Genomic DNA, 16,127 nt, shown 5'->3' with positions numbered 1-16,127 from the left:
ATTTAGATACACTGAAATTCATTATGCTTTTCTGAATAACAATAGGTAGTTTTTTAAACACCGCTTTGATCTAGTGAAGATGTTAAAAACACGCATTTTGGATTGGGTCTGTAAATAGTTTTAAGTTAGTATCGACTAATAAAAAACTGGATTTGGAAATTTGGGCCATGTCAGAAAATATTAATACCTTGCACTGATATATTTTATAATTACTTGCTCATTTGCTCATAGTATAGAAGTCCAATGATGCCACTAAGATGGGATTAACTCCATTTTGAAGAGAGGAAAAAGAAATGGGTTCGAGTGGACTAATTTTTCCTCTGAGACTGTGTAGCCCCTTTCAGTTAAGTTCAGCCACATTTCATATCAGGGTCATTTTAGAAGGCATTAGTCTCTCATTTAGTATGGTTGTGAGAATGACACCACTTGGAAATCATATTTTATTTTACCTATTTTTTCCTATACTATGCTATAGTTTTTATTGCAACGTGGTAGTTTTTGTGAGGGTGGGAAGTTTGATCTTCAAGTTGCTCCACTTAAGGTTTTTTTTAATACAGAAATTTGTCATTATGAATGATATTCAGAATGTCTTTAGTGTTACAAGACTCCGGTGGTAAACAAAGCTCCTGTGCTCACTCAGTGCACAGTCAGTGGAAAACAGATCTTGGACTCCCACAGCTGTTCGTTCCTCTTAAGGTGTGCAGGTAACAGGAATAAATGCTGAGGTGCCAGGGTAAATTGATAATGGGGCGAATGAAGCTTAATTGTCATTCCTTTCTTATTACAGAGCAGAGTGCTTTTGACTCATAGTGTTATATCTGTGTTGCCATGCCACAGAGTAAGGTTGTCAAAGCAGGTGGGGTGTATGAATGCTCTAGCATCTCTCAGAGTGCAGTCCAGTCTGACTGTGAATACTGGTAAATGTGCACTCCTACCAGTGGGTAGTACTGTGAAAACCAGTTTGCCTTTTGCAATATTTGCAGCTGTTTACATTGACAGTCAACATTTATTGTAGTTCTTACTGCAAGCAGAGCATATAAACTACATTTGTGTAAAATAAGATGAAAAGGCATTCTTAGGGTTCTACCTAAAAGTAACCATATAAAACAATTTAATAGCAGCTATGCATGGGCAGCTTAAGTGCTGTATCTCCTTCAGTCATTTTTTGAAAAGGCTTAGTGGAGAGGGAAAAAACCCAGAAAAACCCAGTATTATTCCAATGGACTGAGCTGCAGAAAAGAAGTCCCCTTAGGATCCATGCGGCCCTTGACTGTTGTCCTATAACGGTTTTCCTTTAAGTGAAATGACTGTGTCTCCGCCTGGTTTGTACCCAAGTGTTGATCATCCCAGACATTTTCTCAACCTGTAAATTTCTTTTTTAATGGCATCTTTAGAGCTAGCATAAACTTGCTTTTAATAGTGCGTGTTCAGGAGCCTAGAATATATTACTAGGCCTTCTGCTGCCTTGTGGCATGTGGAAAATCTACTGACAGTCTTTCCGAGGTAGTACTTTCACAAGAGATATGTGGGTCCTCTGCAGAAACCCAGTGTCATCCACAAAGTCTGATTTGCTTGCTCTATAATTTTTTGTCTTTTGTCATAATTTAAATAGGAAAAAACCCAAACAAACCTGCTTTCTTTTTTTGGTCTCTGTAGATTTCCTTACTTTCGTATCATTAAGGACTTCTATGCTTTAACTCCACTTTAACTCACTTTAACTCCAGATGCTACAGTGTCTGTGGGCCATAGCTATGCTGGCCACTGTTGCCTGGAATTCATTTTAGAGGGGAACTATATGAATGTGGGAGCAGAGGAGGACACCTTTTGTGTTTTGGAGCTATCTTGAGTTACACTTACTTTACTTCCTCAGAAATGGCATGACATTTTAATGTGTTACATTGTCACTCAGAACTTGGGAATTAGGAAACATTGGCTGACTTTTTCAGTGAAAAGTTAGTAGGTTTAGAGCGAAAGCGAAGAGTTGTAGGAGTCTCTTCTACATTTATGACTGCATTTTGCTAAAGGTCTGGTGGATAGTGCCAGGTAAATTTGGAGAATGCTCTGGTGTGCTTCAGTAGTTCTCGGTGTCTGTTATGTCATGAGAGTACGTAGATTGGCTCCTGCGGCCTTGACATTGCCTTTCTACACACTTAGAGTTTTTTGCAGCTTATGCTTTGAACATGTTTGACTAGAAGTGTCAAATGCTGTATAGCTACAGTAATGGATATGAATTCCCCTTTTAGGCCATACGAGATGCTGAGCGTGTGAAGGAAATGAAACGAATGCACAAAGCCGTCCAGAAAGATCTGCCAAGACCATCTGAAGTAAGTCAGAATTTCTGAGTTAGGAAGTTGAAGTTTCTTTCTGCACAGTTGATGTTTTTTATCTTAAAAAGACTGTATAATTCTAGGCATGGCGGTATACACCTTTCATCCCAGAACTCGGGAGGCAGAGGCAGGTGAATCTCTTGTGAATTCAAGGCCATCCTGGTCTACATAGTGAGTTCCAGACCAGCTGGGACTACAGGGAGACCTTGTCTGAAAAAGACTTAAAAAAAAAAAAATTGTATAACAAAATTTTATCTACCTTTTGGAATATAATATAGTGAGGTAACTCACAAATCTAATTTTTAAAATGCTGTCCTAATAACATTAAAAATTTAGAAGTGGGAAAAAAAAAGGAGTAGTGGGAAGAGGATTGCTTTTGAAAATATGAAACTGCTATTTAATTCATGCTGTAAAAACAGTAGCATTTGTATGTTGTGCTATGTCTGATAATTGTACTTGTTTTAAAATTTTAGGTGAATGAAACTATTTTAAGACCCTTAAATGTAGAACCACCTCTAACAGATTTACAGAAGAGTGAAGAGCTCATCAAAAAGGAGATGATCACGATGCTTCATTATGACCTCCTCCATCACCCCTATGAGCCATCTGGAAATAAAAAAGGGAAAACTGTAGGACTTACAACCAATAATTCAGAGCACATTACCTACCTGGAACATAACCCTTATGAAAAGTTCTCCAAAGAAGACTTGAAGAAGGTAGGATTGAGCAGCAGTGGTTCTCTCATGAATTAGGCATTTGTTAGATGCTGCATGTCATAGACAAAGTAGGAATTTACCACATTGCTGTTCATAGCCACTTGAAGCAGATGTTTTAGGAGATAAATATCCACATGAAATGTTCTGAAAGGGATGCTTTTTTTTTTTTTTTTTTTGGTTTTTTTGAGACAGGGTCTCTCTGTAGCCCCAGCTGTCCTGGAACTCACTTTGTAGACCAGGCTGGCCTTGAATTCACAGAGATCTGCCTGCCTCTGCCTCCCAAGTTCTGGGATTAAAGGTGTGCGCCACCACGCCTGGCAAGGATACATTTTTTTCAATGGTTAATTGTTTAAGAAATTTTTGTGGTGCGTGATTTTGTGTGTGTGTGTGTGTGTGTGTGTGTGTGTGTGTGTGCATATGTGGAGGCCAGAGGATGATGTCACATATCTTCCTATGTTCTCCACCTTATTTTTGGGACAGGGTTATCTCCATTTTGGCTAGACTGGCTGAATAGTGAACTTCAGGGCTATTCCTGTCTTCCCTCTTCACTCCTGCTGGAGTTATAGGTGTGTACCACTGCACCTGGCTCTCATGCGGGTGCTGGAGATCCAAATTCAGGTCCTCATGCTGGGCAGCAAGCACTTTACCCACTGAACCATTTTCCTAGCCCCCAGGATATGTTTTGACAGTCTCTTCTCCCCATGTTTATTACATACATACATAGGCTGGTGCCAAGGAAGTTTTGATTTGTGGTTGGTGTTGGCTTCATTGACAGTTGCCTTGATTGCTATTTTCTTGTATTTAAGCCTGCAGTTGAATACCTTTAATACTTAAACTTCTCTTATTTTAATTAATATAAAAGGCAAGAATTAAAAAATTTTTTTTTAATTTTTTAATTTTTTTTTTAATGTTTTTGAGGCAGGATCTCCCTGTAGCTCTAGCTAGCCTGGAACTCACTGTGTAGACCAGGCTGGCCTCAATCTTAGAGAGATCTCCTTGCGTCTGCCTCCCAAGTGCTGGGACTAAAGTCACGCACCACTGCGCCCAGCACAAATTTTTGTTTTAAAGTCTGTGTTCTGCTTCTTCCTCCTCATACTTTTATTCTTACTATGTTGACACAGCAAACAGCTGTGTCATTAGAATCTATCTCTATAATAACATAAGAAAGTAGTTTCTAATTGGAAGCTGCAGTAGTTTGATTGTCCTTTCTGTCTTGTCTCGTGCACACATCCCCCCTCTACTTCTGTCTCAGTCTGTTTTCTTTATTGTATAATTAATACAAGTTAGGATTTTTAGACAGGAGGGAAGGATGGCAGGAGGGGGAAAGGGAGAAAGATTGATCTACAGAGAGCTTAGGTTTGTCTCAGCAATGTGGCCATAATTTCTGAGTAACTCTTGAGTTACACTTACATAGTAAGTAGGACATGGAAGCTGATGCCCGTCAAGTGCTTACTTTGTGGCAAACACATTTCATCACTAACCTGGGGTTGAGAATTGGACTCCAAAATCTGGTTGCAGTTTCTTTTCAATTTTTTTTGAGGCAGGGTCTCCCTGCAGCCCTTGGAACTCACTGTGTAGACCAGGCTGGCCTCTGTCTCACAGAGATTTGCCTGCTTCTGCCTCCAGAGTGCTGGGATTAAAGGCGTGTGCCATCATGCCCAGCTCATATTTTTTTTAAAAGAGAAATTATGCTAATGTGGTGGTGCATGCCTTTAATTCCAGCACTCTGGAGGCGGAGGTAGGTGGATTTCTGAGAGATCGAGGCCAGCCTGGTCTACATAGAGTTCCAGGACAGCTGAGGCTACAGGGAAGACTCTGTCTCAAAAAGACCAAAAAAAAGAGAAAGACATTTAAGAAATAAGTTTTCCAAAATTTATTGTAATTTTGGACACCTGAAACAAGGCTGCTTTTAAAAGATTCGTCCTAGGGTGGGTAAATGTGAATATAAGTTTTGAAAGTAATAGTTCTGGGGCTGGAGAGGTAGCTCAGCGGTTAAGAGCACTGACCGCTCTTACAGAGGACTGGGATTCAATTCCCAGCACCCATATGGTGACTAATACCCGCCTGTAACTCCAGTTCCAGGGGACCTGATGCCTTCTTCTGACCTCTGTGGGCATTACACAACACGGGTGCACTTAATAAACATGCAGGCAATTCTTATTACTTTGGAATTACTTGAATCAAATAATACTAAATGTTCTTTCATTTATCCCTTTGTTCTAAGAAGAATTAAAAAAATATTTTTATTTTATGTGTATGAGTGTTTTGCTGGCGTGTATGTAAGTATGTGCCTGGTGCTCTTGGAGACCAGAAGAGGGCGTTGGATCCCCTGGAATTGGAGTTAAGGACCAGTGTTAGCCATCATGTGGGTGCTGGGAACCTTAACTGGGTCCTCTGGAAGAGCAGCAATTTCTATCTTTTCAATTCTAACACTGTCTTTGAATAGAAGTTCTAGAATTTGAGTAAGATAGCTGGATGTGGCGGTGCATGCCTGTAAACCCAGTGCTTGGGAGGCTGAGGCAGGAAGATTGCGAGTTCAAGGTCAGCTTGGGCTACACAGTGAGACATGTCTCAAAAAACCAAAAACAATAAAAACAAAAAGGAATTTTATTAAGGATATTTAAATTAACTGGTTTCCATTATTTCCCTTAAGAGGGATTACTTAAAAATATCCAGTTTTTAACTTGTATAGATAATACTTTCCATTTTTATTAAAATTTCTCATTGATTATTTCTTTGGATTTTATGTATTTTGATTGTTTACTTTCCAGTATTAGAAAGACTGAAAGCTTCACAAAAAGGCATAAATGTTTCTATGCTGAGTCAAGATGTGAAGAGGCTGGATGAGGTTTAAAAAAATGTATTTATTGTGTGTGTATATATGAGTGTATTGCCTGCATGTATGTAAGTGTACCTGTGTCCTGCAATGCCCAAGGAAGTCAGAAGAGGGTGTCGGATTCCTTTGGAACTGGAGTTATGGACAGTTGTTAGCCACCATATGGGTGCTGGGAATCAAACCTGGGTCCTCTTGGAAGAGCAGCTGGTGCTCTACATGGCTGAGCCAACTCTCCAGCCCCTGGATGAGGTTTTGATATGGTCAGGGATATGTGTCTGGGGTTGGACTAGGCTCTTCATGTATACTGCTCATTTAATCCTAATTGTAAACTTGACATGTGGGCATTAACTACATTTCACATTTGAGAAATGGGCTCAGAGATGTTTAGCATTACAGGCAGCTGTTTCAGTGGTAAAGTTGTGATGGAACATAGGCTGCCCAGCCCCTTCCTTCAGTATCTGACTTTTGTCCCCAGTCTTATTCTTTGGTGATATCAGAGACATTCCTTCAGAATGAGAAAAAGGCTTGTGTCAAAGGTGCCATTTTACCCTTCATCTCGTGAAGTTATGAATGGAAGGTGGCATGGCAGAGTGGATGGAGCACAGCTAAGCGTTGCTGCCTCTTGGCTTGGAATCTGTCTCATCTGCTTATTAGAGGTGTGGTCTTGGACAGTTGTTTAATCTCTCTGAGCCTTGGTTTCATCTGCTTTAAAATGAAGATAATGTTGGCTACTGTGTAAGGTGATTGATTTTGGAGGTAATGTAGGTTGTACTTTTGAACTGTTTGAGGCACACAAGGACAGGTGCCCACCTGAGACATGTTGCTGTTAACGGCAAAAGATGTTGATAGGCTTGGGGAGTTGTGGATCCTTGACTTTAAAAAATCAGTTCTCACCTACTTTGTATGTATTGGGGGGCTATGTATGTTTATGTATTGTATATGTTGTATGTGTGTGAGTGGGTTCATGTGCCCATGTGTTGCATGCCAGAGCAAGACAGGTGTCTTCCTCTGTTGATTTCCACCCTATATACCCTTGAGACAGTGCCTCTCACTGAACCCAGCACTTGCTGAGTTTTTCAGTGAGGCTGGCTGGCCAGCATGCCCCAGGGATTCCTCTGTCTCTGTCCCTCCCAGTGCTCGGGATACAGGTGCATGTGGCCATGACTTTTTTTTTTCATGAGTACTGGGGATCCAAACCCAGGTCCTCACTCTTTGCCACAGAGCATCTCCCCAACCCCCTTCTTAGAGCTTGGCCCTTTCTAGAAAACAGCCAACCAAACCTTCTTGTCTTTGGCTTAGGAAGGAAGTAAATAAACTAGTCTTTTTAAACTCTGGTGGTAGAAAGTGTATACTTAAACTTAACAAAAATTATTATTGTAAACAGGCCCAGGACGTTCTGGTACAAGAGATGGAAGTGGTAAAACAAGGAATGAGCCATGGAGAACTCTCCAGTGAGGCTTATAACCAGGTGTGGGAAGAATGCTACAGTCAGGTGTTGTATCTTCCTGGGCAGAGCCGCTACACACGAGCTAATCTTGCTAGCAAAAAGGACAGAATTGAATCACTTGAAAAGAGACTGGAGGTTTGTATCCATTCATTTATTTATGTGTTTATGTATGTATGTAAAATTTTTAATTGTGCGGATATATGATGTGTGTATGAGTGCTCAAACTAGAGTGCTTGTGGCAGTCATTGGCTAACTTTGTGGAATCAGTTCTCTCAATAAGTGGGTTCTGGAGCTCAAACTCAGGTCACCAGGCTTGCACTGCAAGTGTTTTTACCTGCTGAGCCACCTTGCCCACTCTTGGTATCCTTTTAAATTTCAAATTCAAATGTACCTTGATTGAAATTATGAACCAATTAATACCTCTGGTGACAATTTAAGTAAAATAAGCTGAGCTGTAGTTTTTGAACACTCTTGCCAAGTACCCCCTAGTCAGAACCTTTCACATGAGGTAGCAAGGAACTATTAAGTCGATATGGGTTTCTCAGAACAGTGTAGCCCAGTGAGATCCCAGCAGGATCCGAGCAGGCTCCTGTAGCCTAGACAGCACACCTATGGAACTTTGACTCTTCTGTAAGTTTGAGTTGGAGAATGGAGCTATGTTATCTACACAGTGGCTTCTGTGATTTTGTATGTCTATGAAGCATTGATGCTTACTAGCAGTTCATGCATGTGGTTTCTTAATATAGTGTGCATGTTTTGAATTCCAGAATCTGTAGGTATTTTGCCAGTGGCATGTAAATTGTGGTTCACAGACTTCCAGGCTGCCCTAATGGTGGTCTTCAGGGGTGTTCCTAGACCAAGATGGGATGGGAAGGAGAGGAGGTTATTCAGGCAATTGTAAACAGAGTGGCCTCAATTTCCTCTTTTATGTGATTGCCAATCTTTCTTTAAGGAAAGCAGATTTGAAAATTTTTTTAAGAGCTAAATCCAGATATTAGAATCACTTGGGGTGGTTGGGGCTGTATGGAGCCAGAGAAATGAATGAGAAAAAGTGTCTTTTAATTTTAAAAGCCTTAATTCAACCTTTATGATCACATGTATAGACACCTAGTGGTTAATGTGAGCCTGTTTTCAATTAGTAGGAAATGACTGTGAAGCAATTCTTATCTTGCAACAGGGTTGATTGGTCTTACTAACTTCCAGCAGGGGTTGCTGTTGCGCTGTGTTTAATTCAGAGTTGAAGTTGAGCAGACTAGAATGTGAGCAGTTAAATTCTGAGTTCTGCTTTCTGGTGTGCAGGCTTCATTTTTCATAAATGGTAGTTAGCAGTGTCATCCCGATCTAAGGTTGGCTTCATAACTGATTGGCAAGCTACTTGGAAAGCTTTCTTGTAACATTCATATATAAATACTTTAGTCTCTCACTTAGTTTGAAAATCTTCTCATTTGAGGTGGGTAAACTCTTTGTGCCACAAATGGCAAGGACATTTTGTGCTGTTTAGAATAAAAAAGAATTTTTTCCCTAAATCTCATTTACTCTGTTGAGGCACTAACTTTCATGACAGCAAATAAATGTGTCACAAAGTGAGTGGTGCCATAAAGTACAGTGATTTTTATTTCTATGTTGAATCAGCTCTGTGAATTTTGAAGGGAAAAGTACAGAAAGAACCATGGCTGTTCTGTTGGAGATTTATTTGGGTCGTTTATGAGCAGTCATTAAAAACACGTGGTTCTCTTTGTTCAGTTCAGTACCAGGAACTGAAATCTTCCGTTGAACCATTTTTGTTGAAGGATTGGTGATTTTGGAAGAATATTCATAAAACAGTCTGAAGTAATTTTTCTCTCCCTGACTCCTGGATAACTTGCTCTATTGTTTACCCAGCTAGTTACTTGTAAGGAATATGCAATCAAATCCTTTAATTTAGTAAACTGTGCTTATTCCAAATGAAAGTTTATTAACTCTTTAAGAAGAAAAGCAACTTAAAGACCCAAATAAACAAATCTCCTGTTTTATTTGTATCCATTCCTAATTCAGAACTAGATTTCTCCCAGCTCTTGAAGATGCAGTTTTACTGCTTTGAAATACATAAATATTTTATTTCAATTGTGTGGTAATTCTTTCATCATTTCAGTTGATTGCTAAATTATAAACATTATTCAACGTTTGTTGTGGGGAAAGAACTCCAGTTATATTGTGTAAGCTAAAAGCTAAACTTAAATTATCCTTTCCACTCTTGGGTTCGGGGAAGATAGGTCTTTCTGGGCAAGCACAGCACACCATGGCTGCCAGGGTTTGATTCCTGCTGCCATGAACTGTAGAGTAGAGGATCTAAATTGTGGCCCTATCACAAGCCCATCAGGCATGATGAAATCCAGTCTTGTCATGGCTTGTGTCTCCCAAGTGGAATTTAAAAATGTGCTCTGAAGTTTGTACTGCAGGTCGTTTTTGAGTCATATTCATGATTAATATTTTGAATTTAGCACTTAGATGAAGAGCTTAAGGATTCTTAAAACTAAGAGAAGCACCTCAGATTTGTAGAATATGGTAAGGTGTGTTTGTAGGAACTGTTAAACACATAACAGTGAGGTACAGGTCAGAACTACGTGGAAAAGACTTCCGAATTGGAATCAAATGCATGTATTTCACTCTGCTTTGGAGGCAGAATGAACTTTGAAACCTTGCCAAACATTTGTTTGTGAAGGGGCAGGCAGCAAGCAGAGCTCCTATCAGAGAAGTTGTGAAAACTCAGCATGTGGAGGGCATTTATTAACATGGCAGTAGAAAGTCTTGTGCATTTGAATAACTGCTGAGGGCATTACAAGCCTCTTGTAGGAGGTGAGAGCCTTTGCTGTCTCCAGTGATTTCCCCCAAAGTAGCAAGAAAGACTTAACTTCTGTTCAGTGCGTGATTTTTAGAAAAGGAGGGATGGCTGTAATTGTAGGAAAAATTTCATCAAATGGTTAAAAATGAAAGAGCTCTATCTGTTTACTCACATGTTTAATGAATATTACCGAATACCTGCTATGTTCCAGACACTGTTCTAGACCCTGGGGACATAGCAGGGAGCAAGACAGACAAGCTCTTCACCTTGTGGGCCCCAGTTATCTGGAAAATGCTGCTGTGGAGGACTTCATTTTTTGATGCCAGGTAGATGAGTCATTTCTGGGTTTGGGAAGTGCAAACAGAATCTGAAGTCTTCTAATTTGTTTCCACTTTAAGTGGAAATCGGAAATCATCTGAAGACATAATTATTTTGAGTGAAATAATTTCCAGGAGGTGCAAAAGTGAAATGAAAAGTCTTAATTTAGGCCTGCCATTAAATTTAATAGTATTTGAAATAGTATCTAAACTGCTGTGTTGAGGAAGTTTGACTGGAAAGTGGATTTTGTCGTGTTAGCTATAAAAACAGAACAGCTTTCCTCAGAGGTGGAAGCTAGGTCCCAAAGTAATACTTCTCCCAGTGCAGTCAGTTGTAGTCAAGAATATTATGTAACATTGACTTCTTGGAAGTAGAGTAATTTAAAGAACACAGATAAAACATTTAAAATCCTCAGTTATTTGTACAACCCGTCTGAGGACTCTTGACTTTGCAAAGGGTTATATTTCAGCAAAATTGGCTGCACAGTGGATCTCATTTTTCAGTGCTTTTCATTATAAAGGCAGATATTTTTACACAGGAAAAAATGCCCTTCATACTTCAGAGAGAAAACTTACAGAGTAAGGATTTAGTTAGGGCAGTGCTGTTTAGAGAACTCTGTTGGAAATATCTCTGCAAGCTTTGTTTATGGTCGTCCCCCCCCAACCCCCAAGGCTGCTGGGAGGACTGGAATGGGTGGCATGTGGTATAGAAGAGAGCTTCCCAGCCCTTTGGAACTCTTTCCCAGGGTCTGTCTGCCGTGCCTCTTTAAGACACCGGCAGACTTCTTAGTTGTCTGCAGCAGGAGCTCAGACCAAAGACCAAGCAGCATGCCCATGTTGCTTCTGCTTCTCCTTGACATACTGAGTTTGTTTCAGGGAGCTTGCTTGTGCTTCACCTCCTAACATGCACATGCATCATGCTCTGAGCTTCTCTGCTAGGGCATTACTGTGTTACAAAGTTTCCTAAGATCTTGTCTTGCTGGCTAACTTGCTGTACTGGTATGCAGTCCGATGGTTGCTAAGTCTGATAGATGCTGACTGAATCCCTTACTTGAACCTGCATCTCATCAGTAGAGGGAAGGGTCACTGAAAATACTTAGTGCTTGTGAGGCATATGGAGATGGGAGAACCACTCATGATTTGTTTGTGAGGCTTATGTTGTGCTGCTGAATGCTGATGAGGAAGTGGAGCTATTGTTGACTGCTTACTTTGGGTAGACCTAAGCTTCTTTTTACAGTGCTGAGGTTGTATTCTGGGCCCCTAAGCAAGAGTTTCAGTGAGGGATGCTCTTAATGTTTCTGAACCTCACCATAACAGACTTTAACTGAAGACAGTATTGGAGACCCAAGGATAATGTGTTTATTTTGGAATTACTTAAGCTTAGTAACCTTAACAAACTCAGTGAGCTTGAAAGTAACAATTACACTTTCATAAGCCCCATACAGCTCCCTCTTGTAATGACCCGAGGAAACACTTACAGTTCCACTGATTCATCTCCTGGGGACCATCAGTTTTCCATTGGTCTCTGGCCAATCTTTTTTAGACAGTTCCTCTTCTATGCATTTTCAAAAATAACATTTCTAGATGTTTTTCTAAAAATAATACCTGTGCTTTGTACAAAATTTAAGAAAAAGTGGAGAAGAAAGGAAACTTACTATTCAGAAGCCATCTAGACAGTCATTGCAGACTTTTGTACAGTACATGCATGCACAGATGCACACACGTGAATGCTTTCTTCAACATGTAGGTGAAAGGAGGAAGGTTTTTAAACTAAATTGAGATTGTTATATACTGTGTTTTCCATTTAATGGTGTAATGTTGTAAATAAGAATTTACAAAAGAGGAGTAACATGATCTGATGACTGTAGTAGAGCAGCTTTTGTGAAATTTCCAAATAAACAGTAATTATGTCTATGTTTGTTACCTCTTCCAAGGTTGTTAACCTTTTTAATCTTATAAATCATTTCAGGTCCGTGTTTTTCTATAATTTTATAATTTACTTAGACTGAAAGAATTGGGAAGTAGGCCGGGCATGGTGACGCATGCCTTGTAGAGGCAGGCGGATCTCTGAGTTTGAAGCCAGCCTGGTCTCCATGGTGAATTCAGGCCAGCTGGGGCTACAGGGAGACCCTGTCTCAAAAAGACCGGAAAAAAAGAAAAAAAGAATTGGGAAGTTTAATAGTTTTATTCAGGTGTCAAAATTCCTGTAAGTGGGGACATACCAATGTCTCTATCAGGGAAGGGATGATGGCCAGTCCCATTCATTAAGGTCTTGTTGGCGTCTGTCTAAATGAATTCCTTAACCCCCTGGGTTTGTCTGGTGTCATCAAGCCATTCAGTTCTCTGAATTTCTTCAGGCATGTTTGGATTTCAAGGGAAGGAGGATATGTGACTCATTAGCAGTGGTGTAGCCTGATGTGCTGGGCTTTAAAGTAGACGCAACTGCATAGCATCATCACTTGGTGACTGTATGGTCTACGGCAAGTTACTCTTTGTGTTTTCTATCCTTATCTGTAAAGTTTGTGTAGGTGACAGATATTATTTAATAGAAGTGTAAATTTGAGGTAATATAAGATTATCTGAGTCACTAGCAAATAGCATATATTAATAAGTGGAAATTCTCTCCCATGTCTTTGAAAGTCTGTATACTTCAAAGTTACCTAAATTGGATTAAACCTCCTCAGATATTATGAGCCATAAAGAAGTCAAATTCCTTGAACCTTGAGTGGCTAAATTTTTAGGTTCTGTAAATTTTGATGAATGCCTGAAATTTGAGATACGGATTTATTTTAGAAAAGATACTGTTATACTGAATGAAGCTTATCTCATGTTTTGGATATTATAAATGGCTTTTACATCATTTTGGATTTCAGCAACATTTTGTGTATACATTTTGGTGTGTTAAGGTAGTCAACATGCTTATAAATTTTAATGTTTCATTATATTGATACTTTATAGTTGGTAGTATATGGTCTGTATGTGTGGTGTATTCTCTCTCTCTCTCTCGCTCTCGCTCTCTCTCTCTCTCGCTCTCTCTCGCTCTCCCCCCCTCCATACACCCATGCTTCGGACATGAACAGAGGCTAAAGCCCTCAATGTCTTCCTCAGTTACTTCTTTACCTTATTTTTTGAGACAAAGTCTCCCACTGAATCTGGAGCTTGCTGTTTTGGCTAGACTGGCTGGCCAGTGAGCCCTAGGACTTGCCCTGTCAGCGCTGGGGTTAAAGGTGCATGACTCCAGGGCTGGGGTGTGGGTGCTGGACATCTGAGCTCGGGTCCTCATGCTTGTGCAGCAAGCACTGTATCCACCGAGCCATCTCTCCAGCCTAGTATATATGATCGCAGCAAAATAATCAGCCTTTAGAGTAGCTATGGATTTGAAGCTTTTAAAAAAAAACTTATTGTAGGAATTTTCAAATACACCCTAAAATAAACTATTCTAATTATCCCTTGTATCATCACACAGATACAAGTCATCACATCGTAGCCTCTCTCATGCCATCTGTCTTTCTTTCACTGCTATTTTGAAACAAATTCCAGATATATTATAAAATAAAGTACAGATGCATATAATTTGTCAGCCTTGTTTTCCTTACACATCTATATGCTGGAAATATTCTCATTTATCTGCTTTGGGTTGAATTTTACCTTTTCATGTTGGATGAGGTCAGCTTTATTTGTATCAAGTGTTAGTCCACTTTAAATTCCTAATAGTGAGCTCTGTAAAATTGTTAGGAATTTTGTTCTGATACATATTTAAAGCGCAATAATGACTTCTAAACTTGGTTATAACCATATTTGGAGGCTTGTCTGGTGATCAGAACAAAATATTTAATGCTGGTATTATTACACCCAAGTCGGGCATTGTGCTCCAGGACAGACCAGTGAAACAGTGAGACAGTGTTGAGGGCCAGGAAGACAGCCTTATTCAAAAAGCAGGCTGACCAGAAGCCAGACTGTTGATTACAGTTCTTTTTTGTTGGTACTAGGGTTGATTGAACTTAGGACCTTGCCCATACTAGGCAAGCTCTACCACATAACTACATTCCCGGCTCTTTTTTACTTTTTATTTTTGAGACAGGGTCTCACTAAATTACCCTCGCTCACTTTGCATTTAGAGTCTTCCTCCTGAGTAGCTGGGATGACAGGTCTGCACTACCAGGCTTGATTTGAAGTTCATCTTTCTAGGCAAATTGGGTTAGGGGTAGTTTATGTAGGAGATGGGATCCTGCACTGGATTTTTTTCTCACAGGCAAAGTTTGTGGCCAAGCACCACACAAGTGATCCTAATTGGGTACACAGGATGCTTTCTAGTTCTGCAAATCTCAAGAAAAAAGATCATTATATCCTTGGGCTATTCTTGTCACTAAGTTGTTTGCCCACATGCAGTTTCTGACAGAGAGACAAAGACAGGCTAGACAGCTGCTCCAAGACCCATCACCAAACTCAGTGTAATGAAAGAAAACATAGTTCACCAGAGTGTTACGGAAGACAAAGGCAGGCCACGTTAAATAGGAAGGTGCCCAAGGTCTGTCTACAGTGCTTATCTGCTGAGATACACTGACTGAACAACCCTTGTCCAAAGTGCTTAGAACTAGAGATTTTCTTTTTTCTTTTTTTTTCAATTTGAGATAGGGTCTCTCTGTACCCCTGGCGGGCCTGGAACTTAGTACTATGTAGACCTTGCTGGCTTTGAACTCTCAGAGATCACCAGCCTCTGCCTCCTTGGTGCTAAGATTAAATTGCGTGCTACCATGCTGACTGGAGGTGGAGGTGGTTTGGATTGCAGACTTTGGAGACTGCATATACAGAATGAGACACTTTGGGGTGGGCCAAAGTTCACCTTATGCATATAGCCTGAAGGTAATCGTACAACATTTTAAAAAATTTTGTGCATTTGACTTTGTGCAATGCATGAAAAAGACCTGAAGCTATTGGTTGTTTTCTTTCTAGTGTACTTAGCAATCGTAGGTTGGGCATGTTTTATAAAGCTTATTGATAACTTCCTTCAAATTTTAATAATCAGATGGCAGGTGTCAGATAACTAAACGAAAATGAATACTAAAATCTATCTTTTGATTCTTATGTATGATAACTAACTTATATATAGTTATTTAGGTAAATTAATTCTTTTCTTCTATTTCAACTTTTGCCTAAACTTGGAGTTGAGTATAGTGTAGTTGAGCCAGAAGATTTTTATAATGCTTGGGGTAAATGATTTGTAATTGTTGGCAATAAATGGAAGCTAACAACTTTGAAGTTTTAAATCTCTGGTGGTTTGGGAATAATAAATAACTCCACTATATGAGTGAGGTAATTCAGATAAAGGGGACTCATAATGCTAAATGTACCATGATGACTAAACAATTTCTGAATATAGGCATTAAGTTGTTATACCAAGTTGAAAATTGAATATGTTTGGCGTATGCTCAATATCAAGCTAATTAAGATACCTTAACCAATGAAAATGTTAATTTGTGTAGCTAATTTTTTAAATATACTGTATTAACTTGAAATTCTGTGCTCATAAATGTTTTTGAATGTGTATTCAGACCCATATGTGATTGAAGTGTAATACGGGTATTAGAGCATGTTGAATTACAGTTGGAGAACTTGATGGCATCAAGGGGAATTTGTGTTCGGTTCCTTTTGGAAAGGATTGC

At 39.6% G+C, this 16,127-nt stretch overlaps 1 protein-coding gene across 1 annotated transcript in view; it reads left to right on the top strand.

Annotated features, from left to right (window-relative positions):
• Positions 1–16,127, top strand: part of Cdc5l (cell division cycle 5 like) — a 46,493-nt gene that overhangs the window by 25,483 nt on the left and 4,883 nt on the right. Inside the window, exons 12-14 of the mRNA XM_008829031.3 lie at positions 2,244–2,324; positions 2,801–3,043; positions 7,264–7,461. Of these exons, the coding sequence (XP_008827253.1) occupies positions 2,244–2,324; positions 2,801–3,043; positions 7,264–7,461 (522 nt within the window). The remainder of the gene's footprint in view (positions 1–2,243; positions 2,325–2,800; positions 3,044–7,263; positions 7,462–16,127) is intronic.

The sequence above is a fragment of the Nannospalax galili genome, unplaced genomic scaffold (genome assembly GCF_000622305.1).
Source record: "Nannospalax galili isolate Female #2095 unplaced genomic scaffold, S.galili_v1.0 scaffold653, whole genome shotgun sequence".
Classification (NCBI taxonomy): Eukaryota; Metazoa; Chordata; class Mammalia; order Rodentia; family Spalacidae; genus Nannospalax; species Nannospalax galili.
The sequence above is the reverse complement of the archived record's forward strand: the minus strand, read 5'-3'. Positions and strand labels throughout refer to the sequence as shown.